The sequence below is a fragment of the Parus major genome, chromosome 19 (genome assembly GCF_001522545.3).
Source record: "Parus major isolate Abel chromosome 19, Parus_major1.1, whole genome shotgun sequence".
Lineage (NCBI taxonomy): Eukaryota > Metazoa > Chordata > Aves > Passeriformes > Paridae > Parus > Parus major.
In genome coordinates this window covers 7,023,699-7,044,634 of record NC_031787.1, presented here as the reverse complement: position 1 = coordinate 7,044,634, position 20,936 = coordinate 7,023,699, and the positions used below count along the sequence as shown (strand labels likewise).

Sequence of the window (20,936 nt, the reverse complement as noted above, 5' to 3'; positions counted from 1 at the left end):
AGGGGCGGGGAAAAGGCCGAGCGGTACCGAACGGTGGCGGCCCTGGCGCTGGGAACAGCCTGCGGCGCTGCGGGGCTTGGCTCGGGTGGGCAGGCAGGCAGCAGGTGGGGAGGGGGTAGGAAATGAGCTGGCGGAGCGCCGCAGGTGCCAGTTCCGGAGGTGGATGGATCCGGGGATTGGATGGATGGAGACCTGGCACACACGGAACTCGCCTTGGCACTGTGAAGGGGCAGAAGTGGCTGTGACCCGGCAGCTCAAACACCTGCCGGGGGCTGTGTCACAGCCAGGCTGGGGAACAAGGTAGAAGACCGGCTGCAATTGTCTGCGGTTATCATAAACGCATATGGTGCGTTTCAATGGCTTGCAACCGTTAAAGAAGACGTTAATGTGTGGGAGATACTGTGGTATCCATCAATTGAAGATATCTTGCTTTTGTGCTGATTCACAATCTTAATGCTGTGGGCAAAAAATTTATTCCACCCGAAGGACCTTGTGAAGTTCCATAGTTGTAACGAGAAATATAACTCCTGTATGATACAGGATGTAAAACTTCCTTATCAGTTAAAAATTATCAATATGGAAAGCAAATACTGCTTTCAAAATACCTTTCTCGTTTGGGGAATGTTTTTATCACTCGAGGTTGATTAAATGGGGTGGGGGAAAGTGTGGAAATAGTGGAGCTAGTGCTAATGGGAGACCTTAAAAGAATATAAGTCTTATAAAAGTCAGAAAAATACCCATTTCAATTCAGCACCTCTTACACATACGTGCACTTACCATGATTTAGAAATAATTTAGTGGCAGTCCACTCCCTGCAGGTACAACACCATTTCTTCTGGCAACTGCTCAATCCCTTGTGAACACACACAGGAGTATCTTGGCTACAGAAAGGCCTGCTCCAAAAGAGATAAGACAAACAGAAACTATTCCTTGAAGAAAGAGAATAGTGATATAACATGGGTCCTGGTGCAGCGTAGGAGAAGCTGAGGGGGAGACTTGTGATGTCCGGGTTGTATCTCCCTCAGAGGTGTGTTTGGAACAGGACTGAACCCTGGCACAGTGCCTGGAAAACAAGTGCAGCTCTGATGTGTCTGAAGCATGTTTAACAATAGTGCTAATCCCCCTTTGCAGAGCATTGCCGAGGTGTTCCGATGTTTTATTTGTATGGAGAAGCTGCGGGATGCCCGCCTGTGCCCTCACTGCTCCAAGCTCTGCTGTTTCAGCTGTATCCGGGTGAGTTTGCTTGCTTTAGTCTATTCTTTCAGAGGTTTGAACTGAAAACTGACTGAGCTTATGAAAACATTCTTTTTTCTGGAGTTCGAAGGATTCCTTTTTTTTCCTTCCCTTCCTTAGTTTCCCTTTCAGAACCTTTTATAACGCCCCTGAGGAAGAAGTAGGCAAGCTGTGCGTTGCCTTCAGTGGTGCTAATTATAGGCACCATCTGGAATAATTGCTTTAAGGAAGAGACACACAATGATCCCTTCTTTAGCTTCTCCTGAGAGTTGGTGATGCCTGTATAGAAGAGAAAAGTTGGGACAGAAATCAAATGCTGACTTTGCATCTGGGAAGGTCACGGCATCACCTCCTGAGGTGTTTTATAATGCTTGTCAGGCTGGTGTGGTGTGATCAGGTGGGGCTAAATCTTTCTCAGGGGAGTCTGAGGCAGCACCTGAATCCTCATTCCTTTGTTGAGGCAATGGTTCCCAGCGTATCATACTCCAGTTCCAAATCCAGATGCTGTTTTGTGCTGCTTTAGCAGCAAAAGGTTCAGCTGAGGTTTCCAGACCTCCCGTAGTATTTCCAGAAATTGGAACAGACATTCATCCTTCGCTCTGGAAGCTCTGACAAGAGCTGTAGGTGAAGGATTCGTGCTGCATATTAAGGATTTTAGATGACATATTGTTGCTGGGTGGTGAGAGATTATTCATGAGACTCTTTAAATGTAGTAGAGAGCTGACAAATATAAACCCATCAACTGCTGAGCTTTTACACTTGTGAGTTGTAGTGGGCAGGTGAAGTTCTTTGCTCAGCTGTTTGTCCCTGGAGCTTTCTGGAAGAGAAACACTCACAGGGTCCTTGTGGATTTGATCATTGAACTTCAGGTATTTAATTTGTCTAAAAATAACCCAAGAGGAAGAAATAAATTACCTTGAAGACTAATTAGAAGATGCTTGTGGTGTCTTTTTCTTTCCTTTATTGAAACATGTTCTTTAGTCTAAGACTCTGGGAATCTGCCAGGTGGGTGGTTTCTAATGCAATATTTGGTACCTCAGAATTCTCTGTATAATTTTAACTGAAGCATCTCTGACATCTAAAGACAAGTGGTTGCTTCTTACTAAGACACAAATAGCAGCTTCTTCTGTGACTAAGTGGTTGAACAATTAAATTGAAAATTTGTTTAAAAAGGAAAAAAATACAGAAAAGCTGTAATAAAAATAAGTAACTCCTAATTAATGATAGAATGTATTTGCCTGCAGTTCTTTCCTTCCAGTCTGTTTAAAGAGGTTTTTTCCTTTTTCCATCACAGCGTTGGCTGACTGAACAAAGAGCTCAGTGCCCTCATTGTAGGTAAGGTATTTTTAATATCAGGAATTTAGTACATTGTCCTGTCGTGATCAATCTCTTTTTCAGTGCAGGTTGCACTAAATTTATAAGCTTGATTTTTTTTTTTGAGACCTGCCTGCTGTTTCTATAAAAATTGGCCCTGGTATAATACTTATTCTCAAATGTAGTCTAGGCAGGATCTTTGTTCTTCCCACGTAGCACTGCTGTGCACATAGATGGTGTAATAGGAGTAACTGAGGAATTCCTCTTTATATTCTTCTCTCAAAAGTCACAGCCCAGGAGCTTCAGTTTTCATGGTGAAAGCGTCCATTTTTTATGCCTGTAATTCATGTGATGTGCCTGTGCAGCCATTCTGTGTTCAGTTCCCACCTCTTCCCAAATGATCAAAATGACTCAATTTTTTTTTTTTCTCTTGGAATAACTAGTCCACTTTCTGCTCTTTTTTATCTATGACTCTTCTGGTAATGTAGAATTGAACTGAACTCACTGCAGGGCTTCTTCTTTAGCTCCTGGAGCCAAATTCCTGCTCTAACTGTGCCATCCTTCTTGCAGAGCTCCCCTGCAGCTCCGAGAGCTTGTCAACTGTCGCTGGGCAGAGGAGGTCACACAGCAGCTGGACACACTTCAGCTCTGCAGCCTCACAAAGCATGAAGAGAATGAAAAGGACAAGTAAATGGAGTGCTCTTTGTATCAAGTGTTCTGTGGTTTGGATTATAGGAGCTAATTTTAGTAATGTACTCTCTGTATCTGTGAAGTGCTTCTGGAGAGAATACTAAAAGCAGCATTTATCTTACAAAAGGTTTTTACTGTATGTAATTATTCTTGAAAAAGATGTTTTGTGCTTTAGTTGCAGGATTGTGTAGCAAAACAAGTGAAAATGCTAAACTGAGTTTGTAGAAAATTCATAGCAATTTTCTGTGGGTGATATGTGTATTTTTTGGTTTAAGGTGTGAAAACCATCATGAGAAGCTCAGTGTTTTCTGCTGGACCTGCAAGAAGTGTATCTGCCACCAGTGTGCACTTTGGGGAGGAATGGTAAGAGAGACTTGCTGGAATGCACACGATGTGAGGGACTTCAAACTTTGTGTTTGACAGTGGTTTTGAAGAACTAGAAATGCTGTGAAACTGCTGGGGCTGTTGGATTGCCATGCAAATATTGCACTTTTTAGGTGTATTTATTATTTAGTAACACTGCTTGTGAAACACAATACTTTCTGTTCATAATTAGAGAAGGAAATTGAATTTTTGCCAGAAGCAGGTCAGAATTACATTCCTTGTTATAACCTTCATGATGTTTTGGACAAATTCTGTGTGGTGGGGAGAGCTTTGTGGGCAAAGGAAGAAGCCTTGTTTAGAAAATGTGGATAACACTTGTTGTCTAATTATCCTGGCCTCTAATCCCCAAAGCTATTAAATTTGTCAATGTTTATCCATCCAGTCAGGTATTTCAAGGAGAAACAGCTGTTGCTGTTTGGAATGTAAGTGGTTAACAGTGTGCTGCCTTTGTTTGGGAAGGTGTTTTAATAATAATGATAAAAATAAACCTTCTATCAATATTTGATTTGGTAAAAGATTGCACAATGAATGAAGCAGTTTATTTTTGGAGGACTCTTGAGACTCCAAATAACTCCTGACAGGAAGCTTTGATGGAATGAGAGCCAAACTCATGACTTCTTACAAAGGGAAGTGAAAGACTGACTTCCTACATACAATCTGCTTTGGAACTTTTCCAGAATGAGTGATACACTCGTAGGCTTTCTTCCCTTCTCTTTCAGGAATTTAATAGGAGTGGAATAAAGTGGAAAAGAGATGCTCTGTTATTCACCTCCTCCTCCTCCTCCCCCTTTCTCTCTTTGAACAGCATGGAGGACATACTTTTAAACCACTGGCAGAAATCTACGAGCAGCACGTCACAAAAGTAAATGAAGAAGTGGGAAAGCTGAGGAGAAGACTCATGGAATTGATCAGTTTGGTGCAGGAAGTGGTAAGAAAGTTTTCCCTGTAGTATTCCAGTGGCAAAGGATAAAGTAAAGTGGGAAGTGGAAGTAGTACCTGTTGGAAGGTGGTGAGATTATCCCATAGAGAGACTTTTTTGTTTTTTCATTTGACTCTTTTTATACAATGAGGAAAGATCAAAATATTCTCAATTCTGGTTTAGAATAAATTTAGGTAACGGAACTTTTCTTTTGGAGTGTGCTGTTTAAAAGCTGGAGTTGAACACTTCTTGGAAAGATACATTTTTGTCAGCACTTAAAGTGCATTCTGTCATGCTAAAAAAGTACAAAAATGCTTTATTCTAGCAGCTTATTTTCCTTTTATTAGGATAATAAACTGTAAATGTATTTGAGGCTGCAGGATGAGCAGCTCACCAGTTGGAGATTTGTGTGTGCATCACCTTTTTCTTCCCTGTGGGGTAAACAGGTCAAAAATCCAAATATTGACATGTTCAGCTTGGGCAGTTTCAGTGGGAAGTCCAGCAATTTGGTGCAGTTTCTTGTATCCCAGGAAGGATTACTTTTGTTTGCTGTTACATTTATGATGTGTACTCTTTGTGCACATAAAATTAGGAATTTTTGGGGTGAGTTTCTGTATGATTTTTGCCCGTTGTTCAGATGCTTTTTGCCACATGCACTGATAGATTTGCTCTTCTCCAGCCCAGATGTGACTTTTATAAACACAAGTGTGGTGATAAAATGCTGACAGTTTGTGGCCTTCCCCTGCCAGGGAGAAGGATGCTGGTTTTATCTATTACCACAAAACTTTTCTGGTTTTATCATGTTTTTCTTATTACCACAAAGAACTTTTCTGTGCTGAAATTGCAGAAGAGAAACTGGCAGCTGCATTTAAAGGTCTGCTACTAAAGAATCTCCACATGACAAATCCCTGTGTGGTCAGCTCAGCTTCCCAGTTAAATTTTGGGCACTCTGAGGGATCCAGTGAAATTCCCGCTACTCCAGGAATTCAGCTCATCAAAAACAGCGCTGCTATTTTCCCTCTCAGGGGATTTAGGGACACTTGAGCCTTTCTGGGATGTGAGAGAATGGAGCTAAGGTGTGGCTGAGTGGGAAATGCAGCTGTGTGAAGGTTTTTGTCCCTGTTTCTTTTCCATGCAGGAGCGGAACGTGGAGGCCGTGCGCAGCGCCAAGGACGAGCGCGTGCGGGAGATCCGCAACGCCGTGGAGATGATGATCGCCCGCCTGGACACCCAGCTCAAGAACAAGCTCATCACTCTGATGGGTGGGTACTGGCCTCCCTGAGGAGGAGCAGCAATTTATTAACAATGTGTAAATCCACTGAGGAACGCTGTTTCCCTGGGAGCCTGACTCCTTCCATACTGTAGCATTAAGCAAGTTCACTGCCAGCAGAAAACTTCCACCCGCAGCAAAGCTTTTGGTTAATGATGTACTTACTATGATAAGTTTTAAATTTGACATAACCTGATTGTATTCTGTTAAAAACTCCTATATAATAACTTGGAAAACCTGAAAATTCCCATCTAGCTGGAAGTTATTTAGCACCTTTCAACTAAAGTGCTTTTACTTCATCATTTATGTTGGTCAAGAAGTGCATCTTTCTAATTTGGAAAGTTTGAAAATACATCTGTGTAATAGTTACTTCTTCTAGTGTAATTTTAATATGAGAGGGGCTTGTCTAGATAAGAGTCAAACCTGCTTTGTTCTTGTCCAAAAAAGCACCCCAAAACAAAAAACCTGCCATTTCTGGGACACAGTGTTTTGTTACTTAACCTCAAATAAGTTCTTCAGTACAGCTCTAATTAAAAATGTAGACTTGCTTTTCAAATACTTTCTCAATCAACCTTGGTACATTTAGAAATCTTTTACCTTAGTATGTTCTGGGGCAGCTTCCAAGTGGAAACAAAAAAAAAAAGAAAATACACTTTCTTAAGAAACAGTGAGTATGTGTTTTTGGGGTATTTTAACATCTTTTCTTTAAACAGGTCAAAAGACATCACTTACTCAAGAAACCGAACTTCTGGAAACCCTGCTTCAAGAAGTAGAACATCAGGTAATTATGAAAAGAGATTAAATGTTGTGTAGATAGGCCAGCTGAGGAGGGATCTTTCTTTCTGTTTTATTTTAAAAATATTAATTGATGGATATTTCTGGAGGATATATTTTCATTGACGTAGCCTTAGGTTGCACAATTTCATCTTAAAAATAAATGTGTCTTCTAGAAGTACTCAAAGGTGTTGTGTTGCTTGAAAAATTGCTACAGGGATTAGTGGCAATATACAAAATGACCCAGGTCTATATAAGTTAGTTTAATCTAAGGGAAACACGTAGTGGCTGTTGTAGTTTCCATTGTGGAATTCCAGAAAACAAAATAACCCACACCTCCAAGCTCCATTTTGACATTGTATTGTGGATAAGCTTTCTGAAGCTGTGACAAACATGCAGTTCTGTTGTTCAAAAGCAAAAGTGGATAAAATCTCTGATTTTTACTGAGCTAAGGATTTTTTTTCCTTCTTTTTTCCCCACATAGTTACGGTCCTGCAGCAAGAGTGAGCTGATATCCAAAAGTTCAGAGATCCTGATGATGTTCCAGCAGGTCCATCGGAAGCCCATGGCCTCGTTTGTCACCACTCCTGTCCCCCCAGACTTCACAAGGTGAGTATTGCATTTCTGTTCTGTTTGTTCAATGTTTAAAAACATGTATAAAGTACCTGAGAGGAGAGTTTTCTCTTAACTTACTCCTTGTAGTAACCTGTGCTGCAAGTAGGCTTTTCTGTCCCAGCAGGGCTTATTTTGTAGTCCCTGCTGGGGAGTCAGGACAGTGGGTTCCAGCTCACAGTTTTTTCTTCTCTTTTACACATAGTTTACTGATTTGTCCTTTTATCTCTTATTATTGGGTCATTCAGTATATAATTGCCAGGCTCTCATGAGATGCCTCTGCAGGTCACCTTAATTCAGAATATACAGCCAAAATCACTTCATAGCACAATTCTTCATCAGGAGAATGCTGTTGGTGCTGGGTTCTGAGAGAGCCTGTGCTGAAAAAATGTCTCCAAAAAATAGAAAGTCAGAGAAGTCTCAAGAATTCCTCAGCAAAAATTGGTTTGGCTGTGTCCTGCTTTAACTCTAAATGTTTGTTTATCAATGGCACCAAGGTATTGCCTCCTAAGGAGGCTTATAAATGGAATTATACTGGAGTAACCCAGTGTAGTCCTGGTCAATTTCAGTGGCTCCAGTGACCTAAATCATCTAAAATTCTTCTACAGATTGCAAAAGTTGGGGTTTTTAATGGCATGTTAATCAAGTGTAATGTATTTATTCTTTTCCCCCACAGTGAATTGGTTCCAGCCTATGACTCAACTACATTTGTCTTGGAAAACTTCAGGTAAGAATATCTTAAATTACTGTGAATATTGGCACCATCCTTCTGTTCCTTCTGTACATGAGAAGTGTTATTTAAAATACAGAACAATCTCTACAGAAAACTGAGATGTGGACTAAACTATGGGAATTCCATTAAAAATCTCTTATTTACTGGGTGAACAATTATTTTCCATTATAAAGACAATTCTCTGTGCAGCTCATGGTTCCATGAGAGTTTTGCTTTGTCCCAGGACCAAATATTTTCTTCCTCTCTCACCAGCACCTTGCGCCAGCGAGCAGATCCTGTGTACAGCCCTCCCCTGCAGGTGTCAGGACTGTGCTGGAGATTAAAAGTTTACCCGGTGAGTTATGTCTTCAAGTGGAGCTGTTATCCCATCTCAGCTCATTCCCAGGCTTTCAAGTGAGGAATCATCAGTGTGCCTCATGCTGTATATGAAAAGCTGTAGGAAAAGAACGTTATAATGAGTTGATCACCAATCATTGGAGAATTCCCTCTGCCTCCAGATCTCCAGTGAGAACGTGCTCAGTATGGTTTGGTTAATTTAAAAGCAATTAAAGATGGGTCCTACTAATATGGCAGAGAAACTTTGATGGATATTTTAATGTCTCAGGGATTTTTGCATATGTTCCTTACAGAACTGAGATACAGAGTGATTTACTCTGTTTGAGTCATACTGGGGAAGGTGGGAGGAGGACCAAGCTTTTGTTGTTGACTCTACATCCAGCTCTCAAACAGGACATTAAAATGAGTATTTTGCTATGTCCCTTGAGTGGGCTGAATATTCCAGTTTCTGAGGCTTTGTCCATGTTGGAATGTTGACCCCCAAGCTGGGATCTTTTCCACATTCCCTGCTCTGGTCAGTGCTGCTCCTGCAGCTGTGTGAGAAGGAGGAGTTTGATGGTGGAGCACCAGCTCTGTCTTAGTGATTTTTGTGGCATCCTTGGAGAATAGGCTCCATAAGTTAAGCCCATGGGTGCCCAGAGCTGTATTTTATTGCAGTGCAGAAATGGAACTATGTGGATGTTTCCAGGGTATTGTAAATTCAGGGTTAGCTACCTGAGCTGTGCTTTCAGAAGGCATTAAAATTTATTTTTTCAATGGTAAGTTGAAATGTTTCTTCAAGCTGGAGGATTCAAGTTGAGCCATTCTTCATCCTTGATTCAGGTGAGTGTGATGGAGGTTTTGCTGTATTTTTTTTTGACTTCTGGTGACTCTAATATTGTTTCTCAGTTAACTGCCCTAACTTTTCATGTTGCATGGGATTTTTTTTTCTGAACAAATTATTACTCTTTTCTCAAAAATTAAGTAGCTTTGAAATGTGACTGTATGTAAAATATTTCAGAACTAATGTTTAACCTAAAATAATGTTTTTCTGATACAGTGTTTGGCTGTTCAGACTTCCACTTAATCAAATACCTAAAGTGTTAATAGAGTAATTAAAGCTTTGTCTTGAGATTTATATCTGAGATACCAATACTACACTGTGAATGTGCTTCTTGTTGATTCATGTTACAGTAGGAGGTCACTGCAGACTAAAAATCACAACTGTAACATCCAAAGTAGATTCCTTCTGCAAATCCAATGTTGATTGAAGCTGTTTTCTAAACTTTTCTAAGTCTTCTGTATCAAATGGTTTTGGTTTTTTAAAATTTTCCTGTTTTTTTTCCCTTTCTATTTTTAATCAATTTCTCAATTTTATTTCAAGGATGGAAATGGAGTAGTTCGGGGCTACTACCTGTCAGTGTTCCTGGAGCTGTCTGCTGGATTGCCAGAGACATCCAAGTAAGCAAAGCTGCAGTAAGAACAGATGTTGGGGTTTTTCTATCAAGCAATTCAAAGCCCTTTGAAAAAGAATGGTGAGATTTTTGTTGTCCATTGAGCTTTGAATCAGGTACAGAGATAATATTTTAAAGTTGCTACTCAGTGGCTTTCTTGAGATAAAAAGGAAGCTGTGGTAGCTGTCTTTGTGGTAGTTCAGCCCTGGAGTTCACTCTACTCCCTATTCCTGCTCTCTTTAATTTTTCACTATTTGTTTAAGTGTTCAGTAAAATTTTAAGCCTGGCTCAGCCATTCACTTGGGTGGGGAAGTGCAGCTCATAAACCTGACCCATTCAGAAATTCTGACATCTTTTGGTCCAAATCCCTGTGACTTTTCCCTGGCCAGGTATGAATACCGTGTAGAAATGGTTCACCAGTCCACCAATGATCCCACCAAAAACATCATCCGGGAATTTGCCTCTGATTTTGAAGTTGGGGAGTGTTGGGGGTACAACCGATTCTTCCGCCTGGACCTGCTGGCCAACGAGGGCTACCTGAACCGGCAGAACGACACCGTCATCCTCAGGTGGGGCTTCCTGCTCTCCTTTCCAAGGATCATCACAAATCTACTGCTGAAATAGGAATAATTAACCAGTTGAATTTAAAATATTGGTGAGGTGTTTTGTTCTAAATGGGTTTCACCCTCAGCAGCTTTAAAGGAGGAGATGTGCCAAAGGGAGTTGTGGAATATTTTCAGTCTATGATTCTTTGAGGAGTGGCTGCTCCTGGCATTAAGAAGGGTTAGAGACCTGTAGCTACCAGAATCAAAGGAAAAAGGTGCTTTCTTCCCATCTTTAAAAACAGTTGTAGTGAGCATTGGAGAACTTTGGGAACCATGAGTCCACCCTACAGAGCTCACTGTGGCCAGTCAGGGTGTTCAGAACACCCGAGTCCACAAGGACCTGTTGGCTGTTAAGTTTATTTCGCCACTGGATTTCAGATTTTAAGGTTTTTCTTCAGGGCTTTTTGGATGAAGGGGAGGGACATTTAACAACAAACCTTAAACCAAATAAACTCCCTCAAAAAGCTTCTTTTCAAACATTCCTTTGAAGGTTCCAAGTGCGCTCACCAACCTTCTTCCAGAAGTGCCGGGATCAGCACTGGTACATTGCTCAACTGGAAGCTGCTCAGACAAGTTACATCCAGCAGATAAATAACCTGAAAGAAGTAAGTGGGATGTTTGTGAATGTAAAATTACCTGTTAGAGTGTATCTGCAAATCAACAAAGGTGCTTGGTTTGGTGCTGCTGCTCCATTGTTGTCTTGTCTGTTATTTTTGTCATCTTTTAGAGGCTCGCGATTGAACTGTCCAGGACTCAGAAATCCCGAGGGGTTTCCCCTCCAGACACTCACCTCAGTCCCCAGAATGATGAGGGCTCAGAGACAAGAGCAAAGAAACCTGGACAAAGCATCGAAGCACTGCTTGAGAATTTCACTGCTCCAGGATTAGCACGGGAGAACAAGGAGGAGGAGGAAGAGAAGACCCAGCAGGAAGACTTTAATGTAGGAATTCTCTGTTTCCTGCCTCTGTTTATGTGTAACTTTCTTTGATAAGGCAGCAATAGAAACAGGGGAACTTGAGAATTGTAAATGAGGTTTATTATCCTTGCTATGGAAATAGGGGATGACACACTTGAGAGCTGTGAGTGAGAGACGACTCCAGAGAGATGTTCCAGAACTGAGCTAAAAGATTCCACCACAAAAAGTCTCCAAGTTGCAGCTGAAAAATATGACTTGTGTTTGTTCCCAGCCTTTAATGTGCTTTGAAAGCCTCCTCACTGCAGTGTGATAGTGACACTGGGGACAGAGGGTGTCTGTTCATAGCTTTTGGGGATGCATCAAGGTGCTACTGAATGTTTCTATATCAAAAACCTCCTGTTTTTCCTGCAGCACGAGCTCTCAGATGGTGACCTGGATATTGATCTTGCTGGAGAAGATGAGGTGAACCACCTCGATGGCAGCAGCTCTTCAGCAAGTTCAACAGCAACCAGTAACACTGAAGAAAATGACATTGATGAAGAAACTATGTAAGTAACTAAAAATGCCTTTCAGATCATCCTGTACCCAGGGTAATCACCCTAATTCCAGTGGAAACTGAGTAATTTGCTGGGGTGTGTGGGATTCCAGTGTGATTTGAGAGGTGGTTCCTATACTGGGAACAACACGAACTCATGGAGTTAGTGCTAAACATTGAATTTTTGGTCAGCTAATTAGTGTCTTTCTGATCTCTTTATTTACGTTAGTGCTGCATTCTGTCTTTGACAAGTGATAATCTGTGAAGGTTCTTTCCCAAAACACTATTAAGGAATCTGTCTCAGCGCTGTAACAGAGTAGAGGTCTGCTCCTGGGAAGTGTTGTAGTAGTAGGAGAGTGATGATGAGGACAGGTACCTAAATTAGGAAATTCAAGACTGAGCAGAGCTGATGTCAAATCCTGAAATCTTAATTAAAACGTGAGAATGTGCTGCTACACTTAAAAACACAGGAGTTTGCAGCATCACATTTTGCAGTCTAGATACATATGGCACTTTTGGCCTCTTGGTTAACGAGACAGTAATTTAATTACCACACTTTGTTCAGTTTGAGTAGGTTAGAATGCAGGAAATACAATTTACAGCACTTTATGCTGTGTTTTGAGGTTTGTGCCACAACATTTAACAAGACCTCAGGAAAGCTAACAGTTGTATTCTCCTTTTCCCACCCTGATCATCCCTGAAGGTCTGGAGAGAATGATGTGGAATACAGCAGTACTATGGAGCTGGAAGATGGAGATCTGATGGAGGATGCAGCAGCTGCTGCTACTCCTGGAGCATCAGGTATGAAAAACAACACCAGAATTCCAATAAAAGCAAAACTCTGCTGGATTCCTTCCCCTGCTCCTCTTGGAAGCAATGCCAAGCTGCGTGTTCTGCAGGCAGTTCTATTTTGGGAACTGCTGCATCATGTGGTTTGTACTGATTATTGCAGTGTAGCAGAAACACTTCATTGGTTCAATAAAAAAAAAAAAAAAGAGGGGGAATCATCCAAATGTGCTGGTTTAAAAATGATGTCAAAGTTTGGAGGGCAGCTTTGTGCCTCTGAAATTCCTTGTGTTCCAATCAATAGGAGACCAACAAGGAATTTTTACTGATATCAGTGTGACCTCTGAGTGGGTAACACATTCACTTTGGGGTCTAGTGCACTTCAAAACCCAAAGAATGTGGAGGGAATGAAGTAAAGCATGCTCACAATACATTTAAATGCAAGACAGTAAGGTGTTGGGGGGTTTTTTGCAGCCTGGAGATATCACAGCCCAAATTAGCCACAAGATTCTGAAAGAAATACCTATATGGAACATAGAGATATATTATGGAATCTAAGTATATTTATTTAGGACAAAAATACCAGAAGTGGTATTTGTGCTGCTGTACAAGTCTGTTGGTTCTTGAAAGACAGAATTCCCTGTTTCAAAGTCTGGAGTTCAGGGAGGGACATGTTTGTCTCCTTACTCCTTTAGAGTAACTCTGATCTTTGTATTGTTTTGTTAACAAATCTGTTTATCAAGAGATTTTTTTATAAAAGGTATGAAGTGAAGCTCTTTCCCCTTTCCAGCTGATTTTATCTTACTCTTTAATCAGAAGCACATCTGATTACTTTCAGCATCCAAAAATCCACAAAATACCTTTGTCTCCTTAATTTTCATGGGATCAGTTCATTCCTAATCTACTTGTATAACTCTTTTTGTTTTCCCCAGGGGATTAAGCATCCCTGTGTCCCACACTCCCACCTTTGTGTCTCTCCTGCTCAGGTACCAGCCACAGCTACAGCAGTGCCAGTGGGAGAGCCTCGCGGCGGGGAGCCAGCACCCTGGGCTCCACAGCCAGCAGCAGTTTGCTGGATATAGATCCCCTCATTTTAATCCACTTGTTGGACCTAAAAGACAGAAATGGCATGGAAAACCTCTGGGGCCTTCAGCCACGTCCTCCTCCCTCTCTTCTGCAGAGCAGAGGTAAGTACACCATGTGTCTGATGGTTTCATTCCACCCAGAAATTCAGGGGGATGACTGAAAAGCCCCTTTTCTGGAGGGGCTGGCACTGGAAACCAACACAACACACAATTCTGTGCTGGGGCAGCAGCTCCACTGCTCCCTGCACACAGCTGGAGTGGCTGGGAGTACTTGCAGCATGGTGCAAACCAAAAAAACAAATCCTGGAATTTGAAGGCCATTAGAGCTAAAAAAATATGAGTGCTTGTAAGGACTGGGAAAGGGAGGGAAAAAAAAAATGGATCAAAATGTCAGGAGCCAAAAATAATGATGGTATTTGAATAACTGAGGAGTGTTTGTGGTTCAGTTGGGACCCTTGACCCGAAAATACCAATTAACTGCATGTGCAGCAGCAGCAGCTTTGGCACCCCTGGCTCTTCATGGAGGTTGCTTGTTCCTCTGGTAGTGAGAAATTAAATTTATTACTGAGGTTTGATTGAATTTTGTTATGATTGACACTTATTTGAGCTGCTGGCCAACAACCATTTGGTGACTTTCTAGAACAGAAGGAGAAATATAAATGTCCCTGTGCTACAAGTGATGCTTGGGTTTGCTGTGGCAGTGCCATTGGTGGCATTGAATTTAAAAGCTGGGTCAAACTCTTTGTTCCTTTGTCATTAGCTTTTTAAATGGAGTTACATAAACAGCCATGAATTTTCAGTGAATCTAATCCATATTTCCAAAAATGGAAGTCACTTCTAGAAGTAAAAAAAAAAAAAAAAAAAGGAACAGGAGACAAACTGTGAGTCCCAGTTCTGTTTTGCTTTTGGAAAAAGGCCTGGACAAAAGGAGCTGAGGAGAGGGCACTGCACTTTGTGCTGTGCCACTCAAGCAGGGTGAAGCTCTCCTGTTGTGCTGGGCTGTGTGAATCTTTAGCTACTGAACACACAGCCAAAATCACCTGTTCTTGGAGCTTCCCTTGGGATTTGACTGTTCCCAGTCAAATTGAACTTGGTCAGTGAAGACAAAGCTGCTGTTCCATTTGGAGTTTGCCAGACCTCATCTCCTGATGTGAAGGTTTCTAAGAGCCACTTGACTTTACAGTTTGGAACAGTTGAATTTGCAGAGAAACACAGAATTTATAACACCTCAGAGAGATCCAGGTTGATCTAATTCCAGCTGAGCAACACAGGCTTATTCAGGTATTGGCTGCTCAACCTGGTCTTCTGCTGTGAGGTACTTAAGGGAATTCCTTCTCCAGCTGCAGATTCCTTTTGTGTTCTCTGGTGGTCTGAGAATCTTCTACACAAAGTCACCAAGTTTTATAAAAGCAGGTTTGACATGAGCTGTCAGCCTGGCTGGCAAGGTGGTAGCTCAGGTGTCACCAGGATTCCTGCAGCAGTACTGGGAGCCTGGCTTTTCCCAGTGAGCAGGACTGGGGACCTTTTTCCATGACTGGGAGCAAAATCCCGCAGTCCCAGCAGCTTGGCAGTGCCTGCAGCCTCAGTGGGGTGCTGTGCTGGGACAGAATGTGTGTCCCTCACTTTTACAGCAGGACAAAAGGTACAATCCTTATGTATCCATATTTAGTTGAGAATGGTTTTCCTTACCTGCTGTGTTCTCTGCCTTTTCCTTTGGCAAAGCTTCATCCTATTCCCTGAAGGATCGAGACCAGCGGAGGCACCAGGCCATGTGGAGGGTGCCCCCAGACCTGAAGATGCTGAAAAGACTCAAAACCCAGATGGCAGAAGTTCGGAGCAAAATGTCTGATGTGAAGAACCAGCTGTCTGAAGTGAGGAGCAGCAATGCTGGCTCAGGGGAGGGACAGCCCAGCTTCTTCTCCATCGAGCAGGGGGCCCTGGCTGCCTGTGGCACTGACAGCTGCAGCAAACTGCAGGAAATAGGGATGGAGCTGCTGACCAAGTCTTCAGTCACCAGTTGTTATATAAGGAATTGTAAGTGCATGGAGAAGGGGGGATTTAATCACCCTTTTACAGGTGGTTCATGTCCCCAGGCAGTTCCTCATGCTTGGGTTCAGCTGGGAGGTCAGAAATGTAAACCTGCCCTGCCTTTGAGTTGCTGAAACTGATTTCAGCCCTTCTCTGTAAAACAAAAACTCCACAGGCACTGCCAAACCTGATGCAGTGCCAATGTCCTGAGGTTTAACCCAGTGTCAGGCTGGTCACTCCCTGGGCTGCTCTGCACCGGGCCCATCTGGGAACTCGAGCCTGTTGCAGGGAACAAATTCCAGCAGTCCAGACTTGCTGGAATCTGAAATGCAAGTAAGCCAGAATTTGTGTTTGTCTCATTTAAAATCTCATGCTGGCTGAAGGAATGTGTGTGAAGCTTTCTGGAGGAGGTTTCAGTGTAAGGAAGTGAACATGACCTGTGCAGCCCAGGCCTCTGACAGGAAGGTTTGGAAAGATTTTGTACAGAACTTGGAGTTAATGAACAATGAGAATAATGTGGAGCTTCACTCACAACAAGCATAAAGCCAGTGTGCAGCAGTGCTTTGACTGAACACTTGTCACATTTTTACACTTTCCTGCAGCTGCCAGTAAGAAAAGTGCCTCAGCCAAGCCCCTGCGCTCGGGAGCTGCCGGGAGCCTGTCCCTGAGGAGAGCCATGGACGGCGCGGACGGGAACCTGCGCCTGAAGGGGGACAGCCACTCTGCTGAGGGTACCTGGGCACCTGGGGGGGGATGGAATTGGCATCTCTCGTGCAAAAGCTTTTCAGTGAGTCCTTCATTTGGCAGCTGGAGTTTCCCTTAAATCTGCATGGATCCTTTCTCTGAGCCAATGAGTGTTACTGTACCTCTGGTAGCTGAGCTGGGAGGCAGCACCTCACGTTCCCTGAGCAGAACATGAATACATGTGTTGTGTTCTCAGCAAATACATCAGGAGTGAGCTTGACAGTAAAAATTCAGGATTAAACAGCACTGAGCCAGCTTTAAGTTGCGATTTGGCTTAGAGGGAACTTGAGGAAACTCCAGTAAGAATTTTTTGGTAGTGCTGCTCCCAAGTTGCACAATGCCCTTCCTGTAGTGCAAGCACAAGGAAACCCCTGACACAGAAATTGGTGTTTTGGTCCTCTCCAACATTCAGAGAAGGAGGGGAGGATCCCATGGATCTCACTTGTGCTCTCCCTGCTCAGGAGGCCTGGGGAGCTCCAAGCTGAGTGCTCGGCCCCACGCTCGGGCCCTGGCCGGCCCTGGGGCTGCTGAGGCGTTGCCAAAGCAGGAGGAGAGACCCTGTGAGGGATCAGACTCTGAGGTGGGAGCTTCTGGCTTGAATGGCTTGGCTGTTGTAGAGAAGAACAGAAAAGTTGGTGCTCTGGGGTAAGGGTTTCTTCATTTTTCCTCTTATCTCTTTCCCCCACCTTCCCTTGATCTACAAAAACCCCACAATCTCCTAAAACCAGGTGCTTATAGCGTGAAAGAGAAATTACTTTGAAGTTTACTTGGTTGCTGCTGTTCCCTCTGGACAGCAAATTTTGAGTTTATAACTAGGCTACAAGTTGTCCTTTTTATTTATTTATTTTTTTTTCCATTTTTCTCTTATTGTGATCAGCTCTGGCTGGAGTCTGACACTTGGAATTGAAAGGCAGCCCAGGTCTGCCTTCCTACTGTTCAATACAAATACCCTCAAACTGAATATGCAAAAATACCTTCTAACTGAAATGTAATCACTTTTGATTTCCTCATTTAAGGTGATGTTTTTCACTCTAGCTCAATTTTTCAGCTGTTTCATGATAGTTCTCTGTTGGCCACCTAAACAAAGGGCAATGGAGTTTTCAGGGTTTTTTTTCTAAATAAGTAGCGTCACCTTTTTTTGGAAAATACTGAAACTTTTCAAGGTTTTTTGATTGATTTAGAAATATTAAAATGTTAAAAAAAGCTGGAAGTTTAAGTGGGAATGCAGGAGACTTAAACAAGGAGTAAAACTCGATGTGGTACTAGAAGGCTTTGTTTCCACAACCGAGTTAAGGTTGAATTTTTAACGTGGGGTTTTGTATTTCTCCTAAATTCTTTCCCAAGTTCAAACTCCAAGGGATGTCGGACGGAAGGAGCCCAGTGTGGTGGTCTGGAGAGCAGCTCTGAGCCCGGGGAGCTGCAGGGGATGGGCTCTGAAGGTGCCTCTGCAGGACCAGAGGAAGGTAAATTGGATCTTGTGGGGGGCAGGTGCAGCGTGGCCACGCTCCAGGTGCTGCTGCTCCGCCTCTGGAGCAGGGAAGAAGGAGAGAAAACCACCCCTAAAAGCTGCTTCCATGGCTGTTGAACTTTGCTGTAAGGTGGCTGCTGGAGAATAAATCTGAGTGAGGACAGAAAATCTCTGTGTGGCTGCTGTCGGGGCAGGATCGGGGCAGGACGTGGGGCCGTCGCTCTCTGGACAAGCAGCTGCTTTTTGTGCCTTGAGACAGCTCCAGGACTTTGCTCTGCTGTTCTGTGGAGTGGCCTTGAGAAGAATTTCATATCTAATTAAAATAGTAGCCAGTGACCTTGGCTGGTAATTCTGCTGCCTTCAGGGATAGCCCCCCAGGGTAACTTTCTGCACAGCCACACAAGAACCTCTCCAGCCCTTCCTTCGTGCTGGGTGTTGTGGTGCATAATCCAGTTTCCTTAGAGATTTAAAGGAAAGTTTTCCCCCTCCCTTCCTGCATCCTTTCCATGCTGGAAAAAAATAACACTGCTTTTTTTTTTCCCTCATGAAAGTCCACATAGAGTTTTTCTTATCTTGCTAAAACTCTCCTGCCTTCCACCCCTGCACTAATTTGAATTTCAATGACTGGATTGTAGCGCAAAGCCTATATTAAGGTGCCAGCATCCATCTCGAGCTGCAGTGTGCAATATTGTGTGGGAGTTGGCATTTACAGAAGGTCTCTCAGTGACAAAACTGAATTTCTGCTCTTAGTCACTGCAGCGTGATCGTGATGTGCTCCTGCAGTTCTGCTCTCAGAGCAGGGAGCCCAATAGGAAAACGCTTTAGAAACTGAAATACTTCATTGTTAAAAACCCCAGGAAGCAAATATTACAATTTTTTTTCCCTTCAGAGGAAAAACTGCAGTAGAATTGGCCCCTCACTTTGCTTTTTCTTAGCAATGAGTATCAGCCTTTAAAAAGCAGAGCCAAGCAGACTTTGTGTTGTCCATGGAGAGTTCTTGCTGCCCAGTGCACACCCAAGGTCATCACCCGGAGTCACCAGCAGCTCTGGTTCTGCTTTGGAGTCTTGCGAGACTTAAATCCTCTATTGCTGCCTGGTAGGTTCACCTGCCCCACGGGTTGTACTGCCTTTTAGCTCCCAGAAAAGCAACTTTTATTTCCTGTCCCAGCTGTAGAATAGACTGAGCAGCTCAGTTGGTGACACACAGGACAAACCCAGCTGTGTTGAGGGCTGGTGCCCAGTGCTCTGTCAGACCCCTGAGTGCTTGGAAAGTGTTCCTTCCCTCTGTTCTCCTGATAGCAGGTCCCAGGAGCTGGCAGGAACTCTCCCATGGACAAAGTCAGACATTTCAGCTGTGCAGATCCCACTGCCATCATTTTGCCCTGGCTGTCTCTGGTTTCTCTTGCAGCTGGGGTGTGTCAGAAGCACGTCCTTCACCTCCTGCCAGGGATGAGCAGTGACAGTGACATTGAATGTGACACGGAAAATGAGGAGCAGGAAGATGCCACCTCTCCCTCAGAGGTGTTCAACCAGGCCTTCTCTGTCCAGCCCTCCAGTGAAGGTAGAGCTGATGGAGCCCCTCTTCCCAAACATTCCCAGTCTTCCCAGAGCTCCTCGGATACAGATCCCTGGGGGGGCTGTGGAGGTGTTAAAGCTCCAAGTGCCAGTAAGATTTGGAACTCTTCTCCTGGGATCCCAATTAAAATAGCTCAAAACAGGAGAGGGAAACTCCTGCTAGCCTTGAGAAGTCAGTTTAGGTGAGTCTTCTGGGAAGGGCTGGAAAACCCAGAGCTCCAGTTCCCAATTGGAACTCCCTGTGTGCCAGGACTGGCACTGTAAGTAGGCTAATTCCAGGGAGGTAACCACTGCCTTAGACATGGATTTGCATCTTAATTGGCAGGAATGTGCTTCCAGCACTTCAGTGGAGCTTCAGAAAGTCCTCAGGTTAAGCTTTCCCTTCCAATCCAATGGATCAAAGCTGTGAGGCCGGGGCAGGGGGGTGAAGTTCTGGCCTGAGTGAAGGGAGGGGAGGGAGCATTCCCTGCATGCTCACTGTGTGAGGGTGACTGTGCTTTGCTGGTGTTGTTTTCACCCTCAGAGCACTCCTCGGTGTTACCAGACGGGGATCAGACCAGTGCTGATGATCTCAGCTTTGTCCCTGGAGATGACAGCACCAGGTAACTGGGAAAGGTCTCCTTGGGGCTGCACCTTCCCTGTGCTGCTCCAGGAGCTGCAGCCCTGGAGCCACTGCTCATCCTGTGCCAGGATCCTAAGCTCCCTGTGCCTGTGAGGCAGTCTGGGAAAGAGGGAGGGAGGGCTGAGCTCTGAATGATTCCAGAACTGACTGTGTTGAAATAGCTGGCATAAAATTTTATCTTGTAAGATTGTGTTTGTTTGAAGCTTTAAAACTGCTCCAGCAGGGGAGTTTTCAGTGCAAACTTGACTTTGTTTGGAGCAGGTAGAGCACGGGCTCGAGGCCTGAAGACCCACGGCTGCATCCCTGGGAGAGGTGTGTGCATTCCCTGGAGCTGAGCCTGAGGCTGCTGCCCGTGGCTGTGTGCCCTCTCTGCTCGGGCCAGCGTGGTTCTTCTGCCATTGTCTCAGCCCTGCCCCCGGGCACAGTGCAGGGGTGGCACTGCTGCTCCACAGCCTCAGCTGCTCTGAGGAGGTGTGGGGAAGGTGCCGAGTCCTGTCCTGCTGTGCCGCTGGAATGAGCACGAGTGTGTGACTGTCCTTTGGAATGCTGGGGTGGCTCCAGAGCTGGGGGAAACAGCCACCACTCCAATTGTTTTCCCCAGTTGGTGACGTGGACCAACCACACCCATTGCCAAACTCTTCGTTCGTTGCATTTTGAGCTGCTAAAGTCCTTGTGAAGCTCCTCTGAGAGCTGATGCCTGGTTAGTGACAAAGCATGAGCCCTGTCAGTCCCTGCCTGGTGTTGTCCCCGTGTGCCTGCGTCCGTGTGAATGTGCTCTACAACTCCTAGTTTAAAACTGTTTGCACTTTGTTAATAAAATGAATGTTGAAATCTGAATTTTAGGTGTTTTGTGTGTGGATAAGTAAAACGGTGG

General features: G+C 43.9%; 1 protein-coding gene across 2 annotated transcripts; it reads left to right on the top strand.

The window, feature by feature from the left end:
• Window positions 1-1,111: 1,111 nt before the first annotated feature.
• TRIM37 (tripartite motif containing 37) lies at window positions 1,112-20,899 on the top strand. 2 transcript variants are annotated; one of them, XM_015646513.2, is made up of 24 exons: window positions 1,112-1,233; window positions 2,528-2,568; window positions 3,118-3,234; window positions 3,513-3,600; window positions 4,427-4,549; window positions 5,679-5,802; window positions 6,524-6,591; window positions 7,069-7,193; window positions 7,873-7,923; window positions 8,182-8,263; window positions 9,629-9,705; window positions 10,088-10,267; window positions 10,794-10,908; window positions 11,031-11,243; window positions 11,631-11,767; window positions 12,458-12,555; window positions 13,527-13,727; window positions 15,348-15,659; window positions 16,256-16,384; window positions 16,859-17,042; window positions 17,742-17,860; window positions 19,274-19,426; window positions 19,964-20,042; window positions 20,324-20,899. In XM_015646513.2, the coding sequence occupies exons 1-24, from the start codon at window positions 1,165-1,167 to the stop codon at window positions 20,325-20,327; spliced, it is 2,889 nt and encodes a 962-aa protein (XP_015501999.2). In that variant the 5' UTR covers window positions 1,112-1,164; the 3' UTR covers window positions 20,328-20,899. The 2 variants fall into 2 exon arrangements, with proteins under 2 accessions (XP_015501999.2, XP_033374752.1); XM_033518861.1 differs by lacking the exons at window positions 16,859-17,042; window positions 19,964-20,042; window positions 20,324-20,899 and having other exon boundaries at window positions 19,274-19,422.
• The last annotated feature ends 37 nt before the right edge of the window (window positions 20,900-20,936 follow it).